This window comes from Enoplosus armatus, chromosome 7, assembly GCF_043641665.1.
Source record: "Enoplosus armatus isolate fEnoArm2 chromosome 7, fEnoArm2.hap1, whole genome shotgun sequence".
Classification (NCBI taxonomy): domain Eukaryota; kingdom Metazoa; phylum Chordata; class Actinopteri; order Centrarchiformes; family Enoplosidae; genus Enoplosus; species Enoplosus armatus.
This window is the reverse complement of record NC_092186.1, coordinates 23404003-23422984: the sequence shown is the minus strand read 5'-3', so window position 1 is coordinate 23422984 and position 18982 is coordinate 23404003. Positions and strand designations below refer to the sequence as shown.

The 18982-nt window shown below is 42.8% G+C and overlaps 1 protein-coding gene across 1 annotated transcript in view; it reads right to left on the bottom strand.

Moving 5' to 3' along the window:
* LOC139288177 (contactin-associated protein-like 4) overlaps positions 1-18982 on the bottom strand; it is an 82502-nt gene that overhangs the window by 8455 nt on the left and 55065 nt on the right. The window contains exons 11-19 of the mRNA XM_070909443.1: positions 18134-18240; positions 14008-14127; positions 13678-13878; positions 12480-12642; positions 10126-10253; positions 9348-9518; positions 6324-6542; positions 2507-2746; positions 392-616 (exon numbers count right to left, since the gene is read on the bottom strand). Of these exons, the coding sequence (XP_070765544.1) occupies positions 392-616; positions 2507-2746; positions 6324-6542; positions 9348-9518; positions 10126-10253; positions 12480-12642; positions 13678-13878; positions 14008-14127; positions 18134-18240 (1574 nt within the window). The remainder of the gene's footprint in view (positions 1-391; positions 617-2506; positions 2747-6323; positions 6543-9347; positions 9519-10125; positions 10254-12479; positions 12643-13677; positions 13879-14007; positions 14128-18133; positions 18241-18982) is intronic.

The window sequence follows — 18982 nt, the reverse complement described above, 5'->3', positions numbered from 1 at the left end:
AACTGGAGCTACGTAAATACCTACAGTGAAGCAAGCAATGAAAATTTGAAAACAATAAATAATCACAAGGAAGACCCCCCCACTGAAAACAGAATTATCATTAAATAGTAATGGCACCAAATGTTTTCTTTGAACCTGACACTGTGCATAACAATTAGCAATTAGCCTTGCTGCATGGAGAAGAGGATGGCAGAGTGAATCCAGAGGGAGAAAGAAACAGAGTGGGAGAGAGAGAGAGAGGACAGGAGAGGACAGGAGGAGAGGAGAAGACAGGACGGGACAACAAACAAAATGCAGGAAGGATAAGATAAGAAAAGGGGCTGCAGAATTAAATTTGGCCAATCTGGTCAAACGAAAAGGAGAGACAAAAATCAAATTCCAGTGTCCTCACCGTGTTTGTTGATGAGCAGGGCCAGGTATTCCCTGTAGAAAGAGCTGACGTAGAGCAGCAGAGCGGGACTCTGGCTCGTCCTGAAGCTCAGGGAGATGTTTTCTCCTCTCAGCGTCATGTCAGAGTAGATGGAGGAAGGCAAGGCACTGCTGTTCCTGCTCACTTCATACGGCTCCTTGAGGATGTAGGCGACGGATGTGGTCGACTTAAAGCTGGCTGAAACCTCTGAACATTAGAAAGTTGCAGTATTGGGTCAGTGGTGGGACTGACGGGTGAACCTCCTACGTATGGCTTTCACTCTGACTTGTTCTCTGCTGCCCGTGTCCCTCTCTATTGCATCTGGACTAAGAAACTTGTCTGTCACTGACTGATGGTAAAGGTCAATATGGGGGCGGGGGGGGCAAAACAGCTACAGATTGTAGCCAAGATACTTTTAGATCTCTTCTGTTTTTGGCTTAAACTGGTAAAGTAACTGTCTTAGAATTAAAGTTGATTTAAACTAAGAACATCGATACCCCTCTCATGTCAGTATTAGCTGGCAGCTGGTTAGCTTAGCTTAGCATTAAGACTGGCATTAGGCGGAAACAGCAAGCCTGGCTCCGTCCAAAGGTAGCAAAATCCGCCTACCAGCATCAAAGTGTTATGTGTGCAGGACTATTTATTTGGCAGGGAACAGAAATTTCTGGTTCAGGTTGCCTGGCAATGTCACGATGACAAAAAAACTCCAGTTTCTGTGACCAGCCAAGAAATAGTTCCATACATACCCACCTGGAAAACCACAAATTGTCTTTTGTTTTTTTACGGATTAAAGAAAACATGTTTTGAACAGAGCCAGGCTAGCCATTTCCCCATTTCCAACCTTTATGCTAAGCTAAGCTAGCCGATAGCTGGCTGCAGAAAAGACAAGCGTATTTCCCAAAATAACATATTACTACAGCATTGACGTAGTTTGACATTATGTAGACTTTTAACTCTGTCCAACGAGCCCTTGATGCATCACATGGCGGACACAATTGCATGGCTATAAGAGTCCTTTAAGTCCCCGACACTTGACCTTCAAGACAGAATGGACTCATTATGACTCACTCGAAACGAGCGTCGAGAGAACAAGCTGTGCAGACTGTGAGCGAGACAGACAGACAGACAGAAAAGGATCCTCTTCAGAAAGCTCTCTGATCGTTGCTCTCTCCTCCTCATTAAAGCACCAGGACATAATAAGGACATAACTGTGTTTTGTAAACCTCTCAGACGGATTACAAATGAATCAAAATGTGCTGCATTTCAAGTCCTCATGTTGTTGTCGTTTTTATTCTAGTTGTTTGGCTGAGACCTTAAAATAATGTACATAGAAAATAATGGATATTTGAAATTTGGGTTGGTAGCAATTGACTGCTCGCTAAGCCCCTACCCCAAAGAGCAATTACCCAATCACAGCTTAGCTTTCATATCTTGTGGTCTATAAAAATGGCCTCATTCAGGACTAGCATAGCCACAATGTGTAGTATTTCCTCACTGCGTGTCCTGGATGCCAATATATCAGGGCGCGGGCTAAAGTTAGCGACTCTTTCCTCCTCTGTTAGATTTGGGAAAGTAAACACTCCAGCAGCCCCAGCCAAACTCGCTAGCATCTTTTCTAACTAACTGCTTCCACTCTGCAGTGCAAGAACAATGCGGTGTCTTTATTTACATATCATCTACATGGATCATCAACTGGTTAGGACCTTTTTTGCTTGGGACATGAAGCTTTTTAGCCGCAATGAAATTAAATTGTCAAGGCAATTGTAGGGACCCGAAAATGAAATGAGCCAATTTGAAATTGGAGGAGAGACTTATTTATTTTTAAGATTTTATCAGACCATGTTACTGAGGTTTTTCTGTCAAATATAACTGGATCTGTCGGGAAGGTGTTGGATCTTCAAATGTCTATTTGTCTGGCTATGATAGAAGTTACTAGCAACTTGAAAAGTCGTCATGAATTAGAAAACTGTAGCAAGAGGACCCTTTATTGACATTAAAATGTAACTGAATGCCACTTTAAGGCACAGAACATCAATGGTGTCTTTGGATCTGTGTATTTACTGGCAGTGTCCCCAGTGTGCATGTGAACCTGTGTACCTTTATGACAGAAGGGTCCAGTGTACGCTGACTGGCCACAGTCGCAGGTGAAACCATTGGCTCTCTCCACACAGTGGCCCTGGTTCTGGCAGAGCGAGCCATAGCTGCTGCAGTGGCCCGGGCACCCAGGTCGGACCCCTGGGGTGATCTTGGCCCTCTCCTCCAGGTCCAGAGTGACGCCGTTCAGCTGCAGAGAGCGGATGCAGCCCAGAAAGCCCTTCTGTCTGGACGCAGTGCCTCCTGCCAACAAAAAACAAATGCTGCACGCGTGATGCACTAGTACGAGCTCTCTCTCTGTCAAATGAGTTGTCCTGGGTTTGAATTACACCAAGTGGTCCAATCAGAGCGTAAAACCTGTTCATGAGCCTCCCCCGTTGTGTGCCTCCATTTTATAATTAAGCCAACACAAATTGACGGTTACAATGAAATGATATCCACCTAGTCTTTTAGATGTTACATTCAAAGTAAAAAGTTCTTTACAAGGCTTTTGTCACGAGGCTGACTCAATAACAATTTGAAAAGTTTCAGCCTAGTTGTAATAAGCTCGGACGTAATTGGCCGTTGAACCCCCAAATCTGGCCTCTCACTCTGTCTCTGCATGACTGTAAATCAATAATTTCCTTGTCTTCTCTGCAGTAAATTATGATTGACAGCCGCATGTTGCCTCTGCACGCACAGCAAGGCCATGTCTGCTCTGCAGGGCGCTGAGACACTGACACTGCCTATGTCACCGTGCTGGCTGTTGATTGGATAACTGCGTGGCTGATGAGCCATCTGGTGTCTGCTAGTCCTCCTTTCCTCTAACAGGCGAGAGGAAGTCTCTCTTCCTCCTTTCACCTGACAATTATCTTTCTAATATACTGCAGCAACCTCACACTGTTCAGAGTTTAGACTCGGCAAAATTACATTTCTCCCGGAGTTCCAAGCTGGCGACGTCTCATTTTATATCCACGCATGACAGTTGTTATTGTACTCGCAGACCGGAATTGGCATGGTGTTACTCTCGCAGTTTGACTCTGGAAGGGCTTCAAATGTTCAGCCAGAGCAGCTTTTTGTAAAACTAAATCACAAACCTCTGCGAGGCTGCAGTCTCCCTCTGCAGCAAAGAGTTATAAAACACAGACAACACATTACGGCAGAGTGGGATATTCAATTAAGCATTCTCTCAACGACTCAATAAGGAACAGTTTGACTACACTAAATGCACAGCAAACTCCTATTAAATGACGATGTAACCAGCAAAGGGTAGAATGTGGACTAGAAAATACTGGTTGTGATTTCAAATCCTTGGTGCACTTTAGAGGGAGAGAAACAGGAACTGCCAGAGAAAGAAGTCCTGTGGAAGTCAAGAGGAAAACGCTGTATATGACAGCGAGAATGTCAGCCACCTCATGGTGTCTGGTACTGCATAAAAAGCCAGACCAAGGTCTATAGCGTTTCATTTATATACTGTCAGGAATGGAAAGAGGACCCTTTCTTTCGTTCCATTCTCACGGTTTATCGTGACTTTTCCATGTGACTTTTCATGAGATGTAGCTATACTTGAGGTATAAAAGTAAAATGACTGATTTTCAAAAATACAAATACAAAGAATTTAAGCAGGAGGACAAAAACAAACACAGCTGTTCACATCAGCCAACGAAGAGGCAATACAACTTATTAATATGAGCATTATTTTAATTACCACTACGAGGATGCGTGTTGCAGTGTGTATACAAAATGAATTCCTTCCTATGGCAACAAATTAAGTTGAACCAGAATAACTCTGTGTTGCGTATCACGGCTTATTAATTCAAACTATGGAATATCCCGTTTTATGAAGTCACACAAGGCAATTGTATATATTACAAATGGGACAGGTGGTTTTCATAGCAATATAGATGCCTTTGGCAGTACTGTGAATTATGACTTCACAGAAAAGAGGCAGCGGACATTATGGACTAACTATAACAACTTCTGGAGCACATGGTCCTTCACTTCAACCAGAACAAGAGACTAGAGACACCCAAAATGCACATTGCCCCGCTGTAAATCAAGTCTTTGTCAAACACAAACAGCCTCTCCCACAGCGGCCTATTTCATAATCCCGTCACATTTCCAGTCAAACATATGACTCCCTCTGCACCGCCGGTAAACACCAACCAGGACAGCTCTGCCCACATAAGGAGTGCGACTCATGGATTATTATCTCAACACAGCCGGCCGATCAACTCTCTGCATCCCGTCATTATTTGTCGGCTGACTTTTCTCCTCAAAACGCGCGTTTACAAATGAACAAATGCGCGTAATATTTGCAGAGAGATAAAGCCTCATAATACAAGGTGGATTTTCATCCCCTCAAACGCAGTTCGACAGATCAGCGCGAGAGGTTAAGCAGAATTATGAAAGTCTGTGGAAGAGATGAAGTGAAGACAAGGGAGTTTAAAGTGATGAAGTTGAGAGGAACAGAGCTCAGTGGGATTGTTGAAAAGTTTATAAAGCCTCAGTTCCTTTAAAATGACCAAAAATCGATCCTTTTGGTATCAAGTAATCAGCTTGTATTAATGGTGACTACAACTTCGAAATGCTTATATTTAGTTCTTAAACGGGGAAAAATGTTGCTGCTCCCAGCTCTTCAGTCATGTTTATCTTGACTTTAAAGGACATGGCTGGTGGTATTTTTCTTATTGTCAAAAAGTCCCAACAGAGACCAACAATGAATCTGTTCTGCTAACAAGTAGCCAAAGCCTGATATAGCTTATTCCCTTGGGCCACAGAGCTCCGAACACGTCAACAAGCGGTACCGATGCACTGGATGACATGTTCCTTTACTATCATGGACACTGTAGTTTATTTTGAGTCAATCCCACATACACACCATCCTGTAAATACTCACTAAAGCACCAAATGTGTATTGGTGGTAAATAGTCCCCAACAAATGCATTATTTCCTCCTGTTTGAGTACCGTTTAATAAAAAAAAATACAGTGCCCAGCAGTTTTAGGAAATTACAAAACTACATACTCCTACAGCCCCCAACTGCTTGCCAGAATTAGAGCCAAGCATTGTCTGGTTAAAGGTGCAAAACATGTATGGCTTTAATCTGCCTGAGCATCAACAGGTCAATATGGCTCCGTCTAGATGTAGGTGCAGCTTTCCAGGGCTACACACCAAAGATTGATTTCTAAACGCAGCCAATATCAGCAGGACTTGTTGACACTACTCGCCTCAGGCCAGTTGGATTATAAAGGACTCTGAGGATGAGGTTTACTGGTATTAGAAACATGCCTGGTTTCCTGAACTCCAGCAGCCATGCCCATGTAGGACTTCCGTGGTGCATGGCGGAACTTTCACGAACTGAATGGCAAAGTGGGGTTTCATTTGTCTGAATGGCTGCCCACTTCAGGACGAGTTGCTGAGACAAAAAGACTGCAATCTCCTGGTTCCTTGCACTCGTAAAATCTGTTTTTCTCAGTAGGTCTTTGTGTGTGTGTGTGTGTGTGTGTGTGTGTGTGTGTGTGTGTGTGGACATGTTTGCATGCTTGTCTGTAAGTGCTGCTAGAGTCACAGTCTGAGATAAGAAAGATGTGACAGCAATTATCACCAGCACCCAGTTGCTAATGAGTTCAATGTTCACACACTATAACTCTCTCTACTACATGCCTAATCTTAATCCTTTCTACAACCTTAAACTAACTCTGACTCCTTTTAACCTAAAATCCCAAATCCTAACACTACCAAGCCTTTCAAGTTCTCTCACTTTGAATTTTCCTCATCTGTCGAACGTTTTGAAGGCATTTGGGAGCTCGCGCACACACATTCGCACTCTTGCTTCTCACCGATGAATAACTGGCTGTTGAGCTGTAGATGAATGTGTCCATCAGCAGGAGCCTCCTGCGTGGCGGCGGGGAACTCGTCGACGCGCAGTGACGCCTCCTTCACGTTCCGCTCGGCTCGCACGCTGTGCCACCGGTTGTCGCTCAGCGGGACGCTCGTCTCCACTCGCACCTCCAGCGGCCCGTTTCCCACGTCGAAAGAGAAGACGACCTCCGAGGAGGCTGGAGAGGAGGGACAGAACAGTTAGCTCGGATAAGGTAAGAGGGAGAAAAGACATTGGAAAAAGAGGCCTGTGTAAGAAGCATTTGGATGGCCGGGTGACTGTCACAGCAGCAGAGTGGGTTTGACTTGTTCCCGCTGAATTCTGCCTGATTAACAAACCCTCCCCTGACACTACAGATACAGATAATTGTGTCCTCTGACAAGTGAGACATTGCAAATCCCTTGCGTCACTTCCAAAGGCGCCACAGCTCCATCTTTGCACGGAGAGGAACACACTTTAAACGATCCATCGTCCGTCCATTGCACTGTGTGTAATGATGTCGACGCTCTTGAAGCTGCAGTATGTTAAAGTTTTATTTACTTTAAAGTGTATTCATGAAATGAATTTGCTGGCTAAAGATACTGAATGAGGAACGGTCCACGGCAGAAGTATGAAGACCCTGTCCTGTCAATTGTTCTCAGACAGTCACCTATGTGGGTGGAGTAGAAGGAGTGCGAGGCGTTACATTCTTTCTATCTCTATTTGATGTCCTTGCAAACTTAACAAAAGGACATTTTTTCTTTTATAGAAATCTCATTTTGTTTTCCAACCATATTATAGTTGTTGTAAAAATGCAACCGACTTAGATAAAAAACGTTTTCCTCACTTTGGCGCCACACGTCAGCGCATCTTTCAGTGAACCCATTAGTCACTTGTGTTCCTTCATCATCATATGTTGGCAGAAGTGTGAAGTGACTTCCTCCCACCCGTCTGTCTGCTGGCGGGATGGACAGACAGCTGGACACAGATCTGAGATGATTTAGAGAGCAGCCCAAGGCAGGAAAGAAAGGCTGGAGCTACATGCTCACATCTGTTAGTCTCTGTCTCTCTCTGTGTGTGTAATCTGGCTATAATTTGCTTAATTGTCTAATTTGGATGGTTAAATGGGAAAATTATAGCATTTACTGGCCAACTGGATTGCCATGAAATCCTGTGCCGACATTTTGCAGTGTGTCCCCCTCAGGATGAATTGTACTTTGATAACTTCGGTCATCCCCTCACTCCTCGTCAAGCGCCGCCGTCGGGTCAAAATTGATGGTGAACATGGTAAACATTACACCTGCTAAACATCAGCACGTTAGCGTTGCCATTGTGAGGATGTTAGCACGCTGACGCTAGTATTTAGCACAGTGCAGCCTCACAGCACGGCCTCAGGGAGGCAGCAACTCTTACCTGTAATCAAACCTTTGCTTTCGTAAACCTGCAGCAATAGTAAACTTGGTACTTTTTCCACCTTGTTGACACGTCACACAGAAAGACATTCAACTTTTTTAGCAGCAAGCAATTGAAAGACATGAGACATATGTACCGTATGCCATCGGATGGACACATATCCAATGCAATGCCCTTTCTTGTTGAAATATGTGTTGTAAGTATGTGCCATCCAAGTGGGACTGAACCTCCAAACCTCATCTAGGTTAGCATGCTGTAGTCATTAATCTTCACAGCATTTACACAGCTCTATTAGGTTAAAAACTTAACCTATAATAAAGAGAGGTGAGCTGAAGGCCACATGGAGTCCTCTCATCCATCATCACACTGCCAGCGTGCCCACGCTCCGCATCCAGGGGTGAAGTTAGCAGAGCGGTGACATCTGTGCATGAACACAACATCATCCCTCATGGATGGCGCTTGACAGTGGAGGGAAAGCTGTACCGCTGTGGGATTGTGGAGCCATTTGATAGAAAAACCCAGAGGCATAACTTAATTTAGAAACTGCACCCTGGCCCAGCTCCAGTCATGTTAACAGCAGTAATAATGATACACAGTCATCTCAACACCAGCTGTCATAATAACAGCAGTAATAGTGCCGCGGCGAGATAAGAAACGCGCTCCGGTGTAACAATGGTTTCCCCAAGGAGGACGGGCACCATTTGTCCTATGTGTGTGTGTGTGTGTGTGTGTGTGTGTGTGTGTTTGTGTGTGAGATAGCGAGAAAGCAAGATGTTGAAGAGAAATTATGGTTTAGTTCCCACAGATCACCTGTCCAACAATATGGTCAGTGCTGTAACATTTGTTGCTTGGACTTCCTGCAACAGACAATCAAACTAACAAAAAGCATCACTTGATGTGCAGCCGAAGTTAAAGCGCTGTCCAAGTCCTCCAAATGAAACAACACAATGCATTATTTTTGACGTCTGTGCTATAAAGAAGAACATATATAAGCACTGTCTGGTCTGATGTCCCTATCGGCAGGATATCAGTTAATAGTCCCTTCCAAAACTGGTGCAAATCAAAAATACGACACATTTTTGATTGGGCATGGCTATGGTTAGGTCTAGGGAAAGATCATGGTACTTTGTTTACTTTGTTATGTTGTCCCACCCCTCGTCTATATTATTTCCTCCCCCTAAGATCCTCTCCAGACACCTATTTAGTTTGTGTCTAGTTGATTTACCAAGACAAAACTCTCCTCCTCCTCCCTCGTTGAAAAATCCGGAATCTATGAATATGCAAATTCTCTCAATTCAAAAGTTTCACGTCTGGACACAAGTTGTCTCCTGCTTCACTGAAAGTCCATTTTCAGTGTCTGTGCTCTGGAAGTTTCAAGTTTGCATGATTTGCATATTGGACCACGGTTGGCTTCCACACTAGTTGCGATGTCACAAAATAAAAATGTATTTTTGAGTAAAGGGGGACTTTGAGATATGCTATTTTTGGTTGATGCTGTGGGAGGACATACATACCACGACCAGCTATTTAGAACAAAACCAGAAAACATTTCTCTGATAATAAGGCAGAACGTTGATGAGCTTTCACTTACAGCTGAGTTCGATCCGGATGAAGTCCTTAATGCCTAGATTTTCCAGGAAGACCCCAGAGGAGGACGTTGTTTTAAACAGGAAGGAGATGTCTGCATTCAACTCTCCGTGGAAGGTGGGAAAGTGAAGGTAAGATGTCTCCTTGTCAAAAAACGCAGCGTTCCAGAAGTTCTCTGAGAGACAACAACAACAACAAACTTTTTAAATGCTTCATATCCTTCCTTTTTTTTTTTTTTTCTTCTAATATAAACGGATGCAAAAGTGGATATATCACTCTGGAACAAGGCTTATTAAATAAAATCTCATTATGATGGCTGTATAATGAAAATCGCAAAGTAAACAAATGAACCAACTGTTCCGCTAATTAGCCAAAAACAAAGGCATAACTCATTTATGTTGATTTATCTCTCATGGCGTTTCTTTCTTTCTTTATTTACTTGCTGATTAAACTGACGCTGAAATTAGAAGCAATTAAAACTAGGTGAAATACATCACTTAGATTGCTTTATTATATATCTTTTCATTAGCAGTTGTTATTAAAGAGCATAAAGGGAGTCATATATTCAGCTATTGGTCTGCTAATTAGCTAGAGTAATTAGCCGCAACCTACATTTCCATTAACAAATTAATTGGCAGGGAGAGGATTGGATACAGGGATTCCTATAGTTCAGTTCACTAAACACTGTTTAAAAAAAAACACCCGCAACATGTGTAATATCAAAATATCCAACCGCAACAGTGACATCAGCAAGAAATAACCAGCAACTGAAACGGACTTACTGTCTCCATGACAACGGAGGGGTCCCACCCTGTAGGCAGCCTCTGACCCCGGCCGCTGGAGGTCACCCAGCACCAGAGACCTGACCGGGAGGGTCTCCTTATGGGTGAGCAGGCCTGAGTCATCAGCCCTGCAGGAGAAGCAGGATGGAAGAAGAGGACAAGGGAGGAGGAGGAGGAGGAAGAAAGGGAGAGGAACAAAAAGAAACGGGGACGGAGAAGGAGGTGAGACGGAGAGGAGGAGAACGGGAGGACAAGAAGGAGGTCGAGAAGAAGAGAGAAAGAAGAGGAAGAAGGAGGAGGAGGCGCAGGAGGAAGACAAGAGGAAGAGGAGGGAAATAAATGGGAAAAGAAGGAGGAGAAGGATGAAGAAAAGAGGAAGCACATGGAGGAGAAAAGGGGGTGGAGAGGGAGAAAGACAACAGGGTGACAAGGAGGTGAAGGTGAAGAAGAGGAGGAAGGATGAGAGGAAGAGGAAGGAGAAAGAAAAGAACAAAGGGGGGAAGATGATAAGGAGGAGAAGGACGAAGAAGATAAAGGAAGAAGTAGAAAAAAAAAGAAAAGGAAAGGGGAAACAAAGGAAAAAAGGGAACGAGAAAATGAAGGTAAAGGAGGTTGATTGTGAAGGAAGAAGGAGAAAAGGGCGCGGGAAAGAAGATGAAGAGGAAGAGGAGGAGGGGGAGAAGTGAGATATCGACATTGGAAAGTTGAATGATCAGGCATCCAGCAGCAGTGCAAAACATGTGCCCACCTGAACTGTGTTAGAAAAGGCGGGACGTCCTGTATTTCGATTGCTACCTAAATGAAGACAAGCATTTCAGCTGATACAACAAGTCTCAGCCGCTTTCCGATTGGACGCCGGCCGAGCACATTCACCGTGCACTCTCTCAGCTCTGTGGCGTTTCAAATTCCCACAGTCAGCTTTGTTGCTGTGAAATGTCGTCAAAATACAAATCTAGGGCTGTAGGCGCACACAACGCCGGTGAATCTGATGAGATATTGACGGCGGGAGAAAGCCTATAAAAATAGAGCAGTGGTGGCACAGATTTAGGCAGGGAGATAATAGAAAGAAGGACCTTTGGCTATGCAGACAGTAGCGGGATTGGCTACAAAATGGGAAAATGGGTCTAATGGGTGCAGAATTGGTCACAGGATTGGGGAAGGTGACCTATATACAGAATCGCTTCCAGCTCGGATAAAAGGTTTTAAATACAGGATTGGATAGAACACGGGGAGTGATGTTTAAATATCTTGGGATTTGTCCCGGGTGTCTCATTGCTCTTTTTTTGTCCAGTATGGCAGCATGTGATGGAAAACACTGAGTCGTATTAACGAATTAGAGCAGTAAGGCAGATTTCATTGAATCATTTCACCGAAGAGCCTGAGGAGAAACAGGTGCCTTTTCAAAATACAGCTTACGCACTCTGCAGTGGTTTATATCTGTCCTCAAAATATTTGCTTTCAAAGCTGTTTTTAATCATTTACTAATGGCGCAAATGCAGTTTCACCAGTTTGATTTCAAATAGAACAGGACTGCAGCCGTGCTAGTGGCTATGTGGAGCTGTACTCGGTTAAATGGTTAGGTCAGCATGCTGCAATGCTAACAAAGATGATGCTAACATGCTGATGTTAAGCAGGTATAACGTTTACCATTGTGCACCATTTTAATTTAGCATATTTAGCATGCTAACATATGCTAAGTAGCACAAAACACAAGTACAGCAGAGGTTGATGGGACTTGTCATTAGTTTTGCAAGTATTTGGTCATAGTTTGGTCTTAATAAAAGTGTTGGACACATAAACGATTTGACCTGCTGATGGCGCTAGTTGAAAAGTCTGAGAATCATTAAAGTGATTAAAATGCATCCTCCGGGCACCATGTTATATCTGTACCAAACTTCACAGAAATCCATCGGATAGTTATTCCAGTCTAGACCAAAGACCAGCCGACCAACCAAGACTGGCATCTCTAGAGTCGGGCCGCTAGGCTAAAAGGGTATTCTATCTACAATTTCTTCTATAAGACGCCACCATGAATCACTGGTCAACGTACTGAAGAGCAGGTAACCAGAGAAACAACACTTAACACACCGGTTAACTAACCTAACCGTGGGCTTAACTGAACCAACCATGAACACCATTCAAAATGGTCATGCATTATTACTCACTTAATATTGACAATCAAATGGTGGGATTCTAAAGACGCCTACACTGATAAAGACATACAGTGACTGAACAGTGTTTCTGGTGATACTGGACTCATTAATATTTCTGGAGAACTTCCGCACTCTTTCTTCAAAAGTCATTATGTAATGGACTTGGACTCAAGGACACAGGAGCATAATGAAGTGCAGTACCATTGTTCGTAGTCAGCATCACAATTGCAGTAGTGATTTGAATCCAGACAGTTGTCCTGCAGGCCGCAGGCACACTGCCGGCTGCCGGGCAGAGCCCCGCCCCAGTGCGTCTGGACCTGACCTGGACCTGGACCTCCCACCCACCAGCTGAACGGAGCGCCCTCTGAAACACACACACACACACACAAATACACACCAAATCCTCTTTTTGCTTCAGGGAACAGTTATACTGCAAGACAGAGATGAAATTCCACATGCATAAACAAACAGGTAAGACAACGAGTAACTGACAGCTGAATGGAAACAGAATTGCCACTCTCATCTCAATGTTTTCATCGCAGCACGTTTTGTAGACGCGTCTGTTTAAGTCAGTCCTATCCTCACTTGTACATCAAATGGGACAGAGGAAGACCTTCCTGTCTTTTTGCTTCCCCTCTTCTATTTGTCTTCTTCCATGTGGCTGTCGAACAGCAGCCATCTCTTTAGGACTTCAACACAAACCACCTCTCCTCTGTCGCTGCTCCTCATCAAACTCTTACAGCCTTGCTGCTCAGCCTTGACCGTGTATCACCGCTGTTCAGAATCGGAATCAGAAATACTTTATTGATCCCAGATAAGCAGGCTTTGTAGTGTGCACAGTGCCGGTTCACAGGTGAAGGCAAGATGGGCTACTTTCTTCAGTTCAACTTGAACCCAAGTATTCTATTTTTTCCTCTTTATGTGAGTGAAGGAGAGAAGATGTTTAAAGCATCCATTTTATAGTAGAAATGCAGCTATGTATGTGCCTACTTTGAACCTGTGCATTGTATTATTATCATTATTATTCTTGTGTCTTTACGTCATTTTTAAAGAAAGAGAAACACAAAGAGCCTAGAAACAACAGCAGCTGAAATCAAGTTGTGGTGCAGATGAACTTTTACCTGCTGCAGTGGAGTGGAGGGGGGAAAACGCACAACAAGTAATGTAATTGATGTTTCAATTAGTTACTAAATCGACTAAATCAGCCTCTCACACCACTCCTCTCTTGTTCCAGATATAGATCACTCAAATGCAGAAAAGCTTGCCTTGCACAGAACTTTGTGTCTTCACCGCACCACTGTCCTCCATCTCGAACACACTGAAGAGTGCTCAGCATCTCACCGAGATGAACAAATATCCCATCTCAGTAACTACAAACATCAGCGAGTTCAGGTCTTACCCGGCGTGTTGAGGAGGCGGGACCTCCTGCAGTGGTAGGACAGCTCCTGCTCACAGTGCTCCGATTGGCTGATGATGGCTGCTAACTGCTCCTCTTCGGAGGCGTAGGCGAAGTGGGTGAAATGTTGGTTTCTCTCAGGGGGCGAATGCGCGGTGGTCAGTTCCGTGTTATTGTGCTGGATCACCATCCACGCCCTGTCCTCTGGTGGAGAGACAAAAAGAGAGAGAGGGAAATAATCATTCAGACTAAAAAAATCAAATTGTATGAAATAAAAAAAAACAATAAAAAAACACATTGGATGCTGCGTGTGTGTGTTTGTGTGTGTTTTACCTGTCATGTTACAGTAGATGAGCTGGGGTTTGATTGGCCCACTGCCGTCCACGTCTATGTAATACTGTCCCGATGTGTTGCCTTGGTGTTTGTACGCCTCACATGACTGTTTGTATGTCGCTGTGACAGAAAATGCAATACAAGGATATCAACCAATACACTGTCGAATGTAAGTGGGTAGCACTGGCATATGGAAAGGAAGACAGGTTAATAATAAACTGTTTTTCTCTATTACCAAAACATTACATTAGCATGATCTCGTAGCAACAGTTGAATATCAAGTACAAGTTCTGAGTTTGAAATTAAGAGCCAAGGATTTGTGAGGAAACCTCGCCCTTATTAATTAAAAGCAACATTTGGGACTGCTACACTTCTGCCTACATTGCTGGCTCCGTTTCAGTCGGAGACACTTACGTTAACGAAATGCATAATATTTTGCAAATGGTTGTACAGGTAGGTTTGAGGGAAAAGGCTCTGCTCTTTGAGGGAGAGTCCGAGCAGCAATAAGGAGCGTGCTTGGACAGGGCCACGCCTTTTCTTGTTTTAACTTTAAATTGTTCGCTTTTATTGTTACTGTTTTTGTGTGGACCCCAGGAAGACCAGCGACCACATTGTGGAAGCTAAAGGGGCATCCAAATAACCCTATTTGCACTGTATTCTAAATAAATGTAGATTTAAAAAGAAGCAGTGAACGCCAATGAAATGAACAATTACAAAAAAGGCATCAATCAATTATTATTGTATCATTATGTAACAATAAAACTGCCAACTATGGCACTAAAATAGACGAAAATGAATTATATAAAGCCCTCTGGTTACATAATGTTTACTCTGTAGAACACACACACACACACACACACTATAGTATAGTGCAGGATATTAAGTCACAGGAGTCAATGTATGAACAGTGGAGGAAGGTTTCCCACATAATATTTCTTAGAGTTTTTCTTTTTCTCATGTCAGTCACAGACGTCTCCCAAGACGGTGCCTTGATGCAACTGGAGAAAGGTATTGACCCAAATCTAACAATCAACCTCAGTCCTGATCCAGCCCGGAGCTGATCACACCACCACAGCGTATTAAAAAGAAAGATTCAATCAATGCTTGCCAGCGTAATCAAAGCCAGAATCTCTTTAATTTCTCATTCGCCTCACCTAAAATACTGTAGGCAGCCTCTAAGATGAAATCCATTTATGTAGAAAGAACAGTCTGCCTTAGGTCTCGCTCTCCTTTTCTGGCGTGCTTTCTGCCTCTCCATCTCCTCCTGTATGTATATACCTCCCTCTTGCTCCTATCCTCTCTCTCTTTTTATCTTTCTCTCTGTATGACTTCCTCCAGTCCTTCTTCCTTTTTTTTTTTTTTGGTGTCATCTTGCCACCTCTCTTACCTTCTTCTCTCCTTTACATTTCTGTAGTTGTCTTTTCTGACAACACAGGGGAGGGAGTTGAATGAATTCGCGGGGTCTGTTCGGAGTCTAACAAGAAGTCTTTCATTCCAGTTCAAATGTGCTGGCCTATATAGCAATATTTAGAGCTGATTACTGAAACAACAAAAAGAAAGCGTTCCATACATTAGAGTTTGGTTGCTTTCAAGACTAAATAGAACAAGCTGTGAGGGAATAGTTTCAGCCCACACTCTCGGAAACGCTCAGTGAGGAACCTCAGGGTTCTTTTCCCCTAAATTAAAGAACCTTTTGCAACAGAAAGGTTCAGTATTAGATTTTCACAGAAATCAGAATCTTTTGTGCTTAAGCAGTTCTTTGAGTCTCCGGCTACTTAAGAGGAAACCCATGCTTTTTTTTTTATTTTTATGATTGCCTCTTCTACTGAAGAGAGACCTCACACCTCCAAAAACCATAATACAAAGCGAGTAGAAAGAAGTTCACCCCCTCTTGCTCCGACGTTGCGGTTGATGAGTGCTGTTTGAAGTGCGAAGTGGGTGAAAATTGCGGCTTTCATCTACAGCAGGATGCCATGCCTTTGTTCCTTCTTCAGCTTTCAGTTTGATAAAGTGACACTTTATTTCTGCATTATGTATCAATCAACCAGGCTATATTTGTTAAGAAGCAGCAGATCAAATTTGGTGCAAACTTAATGTTTCCACAAGTCTGCACAGGCCTACAGGTAATGTATAATTTTGAGAAACTTTTTTTTTACTAAAATCATGTTTAACTTAATTTGCACTTGAAGTACCCCATGCAGTTGTGGAGGAAAATGTGTAACTCAGGCATTCAGAGGTGCTTTAATAATTGTTTTGTGCATTTTATACAACTGCAGCAGTTCATTTTCACCTTTCCATTCATCTTCAAATCAGACTGTTGTTCTGCAAAACAAATAGTTTTACTTTTCTTTTGAGAAACATGAGGGATTGCTTCCATTGTTTATGCTCCCAGATATCAGAAATCGCTTTGTCCTTGTTACATTTGCTTTGCTTGAAAGAAGAGATATTATTCAAAGGTTCTTCGCCTGTGACAACGTGATGCAGGTTGAGTGACGGGTGTCTGATTTGAGCACGAATCTCTGCCTCGTCATGTCCAATGGGACTTGAGTGAAAGGCAGCCTGTCACGTCACTTTACAGCCTGTGCTAGAGTTGGACACACCCACCCACACACACACACGCACACACACACACGCACACACACACACACACACACACATTTAAAATGAACAAATGAATCGAGAGGACCAGAGATAGTGGGCCATCTGCAGGTGTCAGAAAGCCAAAATTAAGACTTTAAGACTTTAAAGTTAAATGGAAGTCTAATTCACTCAGCATAATAAAGTACCACCAATCTGTTTAGTCTATTCCCGACTGAACGCGGCTAATTAAAGTTCTGAAACAATGGAGCCGGGAGGAAAAAAAAACACAAAAGGAAATTAAGTGTTAGGGGACATGGGGTTTCATTGTTATTATAAGCTTGATGCAATGAGAACATGTGTGGAATATTCTATTAATCCTATTCTCTATTAATCGAAAGCTCCATTGTGCAGCATTTGATATTCAGCTGAACCTCAAATGTGGCTCATAAAAAACTTAAAAGTCTATTATTTACAAGTGATCGCCTGAAGCCTTCTCATCAGCGCCAAAGCAAAAGTTGTTTTGTTTTTTTTCTTCACTTCAAAACAGCAAAATGGAGTGAAATATGTCCTCATCTGTATTGTGTTATAATAAAAACATGCCGACAGATCATAAAAAGGACAATATTTCACAACTACGAGCTTCTTAACAGAGTCAAGTTAGATTAGTCCAGCATAACCATAAGTCTGTCCTGTGACAGATACAAGTTATGAACACACATTCTCCATCATTTTACAACTATGTGCTGGGTTAAAGTTCTAGTTCTTCAGATGTTTTAATGTTGTATTTTTGTACCACTTTTTCCTTTTCACATAGATAATTACATGAAGTTCAAAGTAAAGGAGAGCGTGGTGGATTTAAAGCCACTGCGCGTAGAATTTGAACGTCCAGACTTTTGTCCCGTTCCTCATCTATGAACTTCTAGCATGAACTGCAGCATGACCCAAATGTTAAGCTACACCTAGGAAGCATAAAAGAAATACATTTCATAATGGTAAGTGCGATGCAAATGCTGAAATGCATAATCAGATAATAAAACAGACTTGCTTGCCTCACTTCGTAACCACTTTAAAAGCTGCACCAATGAATATTTTTTATATTAACAATGAAATATCTTTGAGTTTGTGAAAAGGCGTTGCTCATAGTGATGGACCCATAGAGAAATATCACTCGACTCTGCAGTTCCTCTTTGCTCAACTGTGCGTTTTAGCATCTTTCAGCTCATTGTTTTGGTTTTAATGCCCACACCTTTAACTGTGTTGGTTCACTCTCACTGTACAGAAAATATACAGCTTGTTGTGCTGCCCGCAAGTGGCCAAAAGAAATCAATTAATGCGGCTTTAAGTAAATCATCTAATGTAAATCATCTGCCTACAACGTATATGCACATAAGACCTGTACTTGTAGCATAACGATGACAGAAAATAAGGCCATAAAGAAGTACTGCCCACATTTCAACACTTTAACTCCTTTTTTCTTTCCTTCTATTATTTGTTTAGGCTTCAAGCATTTTAAAGACCTGCAGATGCCCTGCTGCTGGATGCTTACAGCTGTGGCAGGTGGCTCCTCTGTAGCCGCTGTTGGAGCAGTTACAGTGGAAGGTGGTCCATGACTGAGTACATCTACCTCCGTGTTCACAGTGACTGGGGGAGCACCTGAGAGACAGACAGAGACACAGACACAGACTGTCAAAAGTTATGTAAAAAGTTTCAAGGATCTGGATGTGAAAAAGGAACATCAGGCCTTCAGCACACCTGACTGTTCTGGTGAGCAGGTGTGTAGGAGGGACCTGAATAAAAAAGTTTAAATCTTTTAGAAGGAAATTTCACGTGTCTTTATTTTTTCACGTCAAGTGGAGCACAGGTGCATGTTCTGGGAAGTCGCTGATTTGAAGGATGCCTTTGTTAGTATTGTTAACTCACACTGCATCAGCCAGAGACAAAACTTTTGAACTCCCACACAGCCCGTCTCTCAGCGAACAAAGTCACATTTTATAATTTATTACACACCTTTTTTCAAGATATGGAGCCGCATTTCTTTCCTTAATCTCCCATCTGCTGAGTTGCTCCCAAAACGCACACAGGACACATTTTTATAAACAGCTTCTGATAAAAATTTCTTTTCCCTTTAACGCGACAAAATGTATGAGATCCTGTTTTTAATTAAATCAACTTTTTTTTTCTCCTTTTGCTAGGCAACTTTGCTGCCAATTGCTCACTTGTCCTATACTACTGAATGCTGCTTTTTTTTTTGTCTGTGGCTATCACTGATCATGCCTTTGAATGGTGGGTAAACCCCTTAACTCAAAATCCCCAAACAACATGCAGCTACAACAGCAAAGCTATCCATCCAGGGAGTGCAGCGGATGATGTCCATAGTGTTGCCCACGGGATGAGA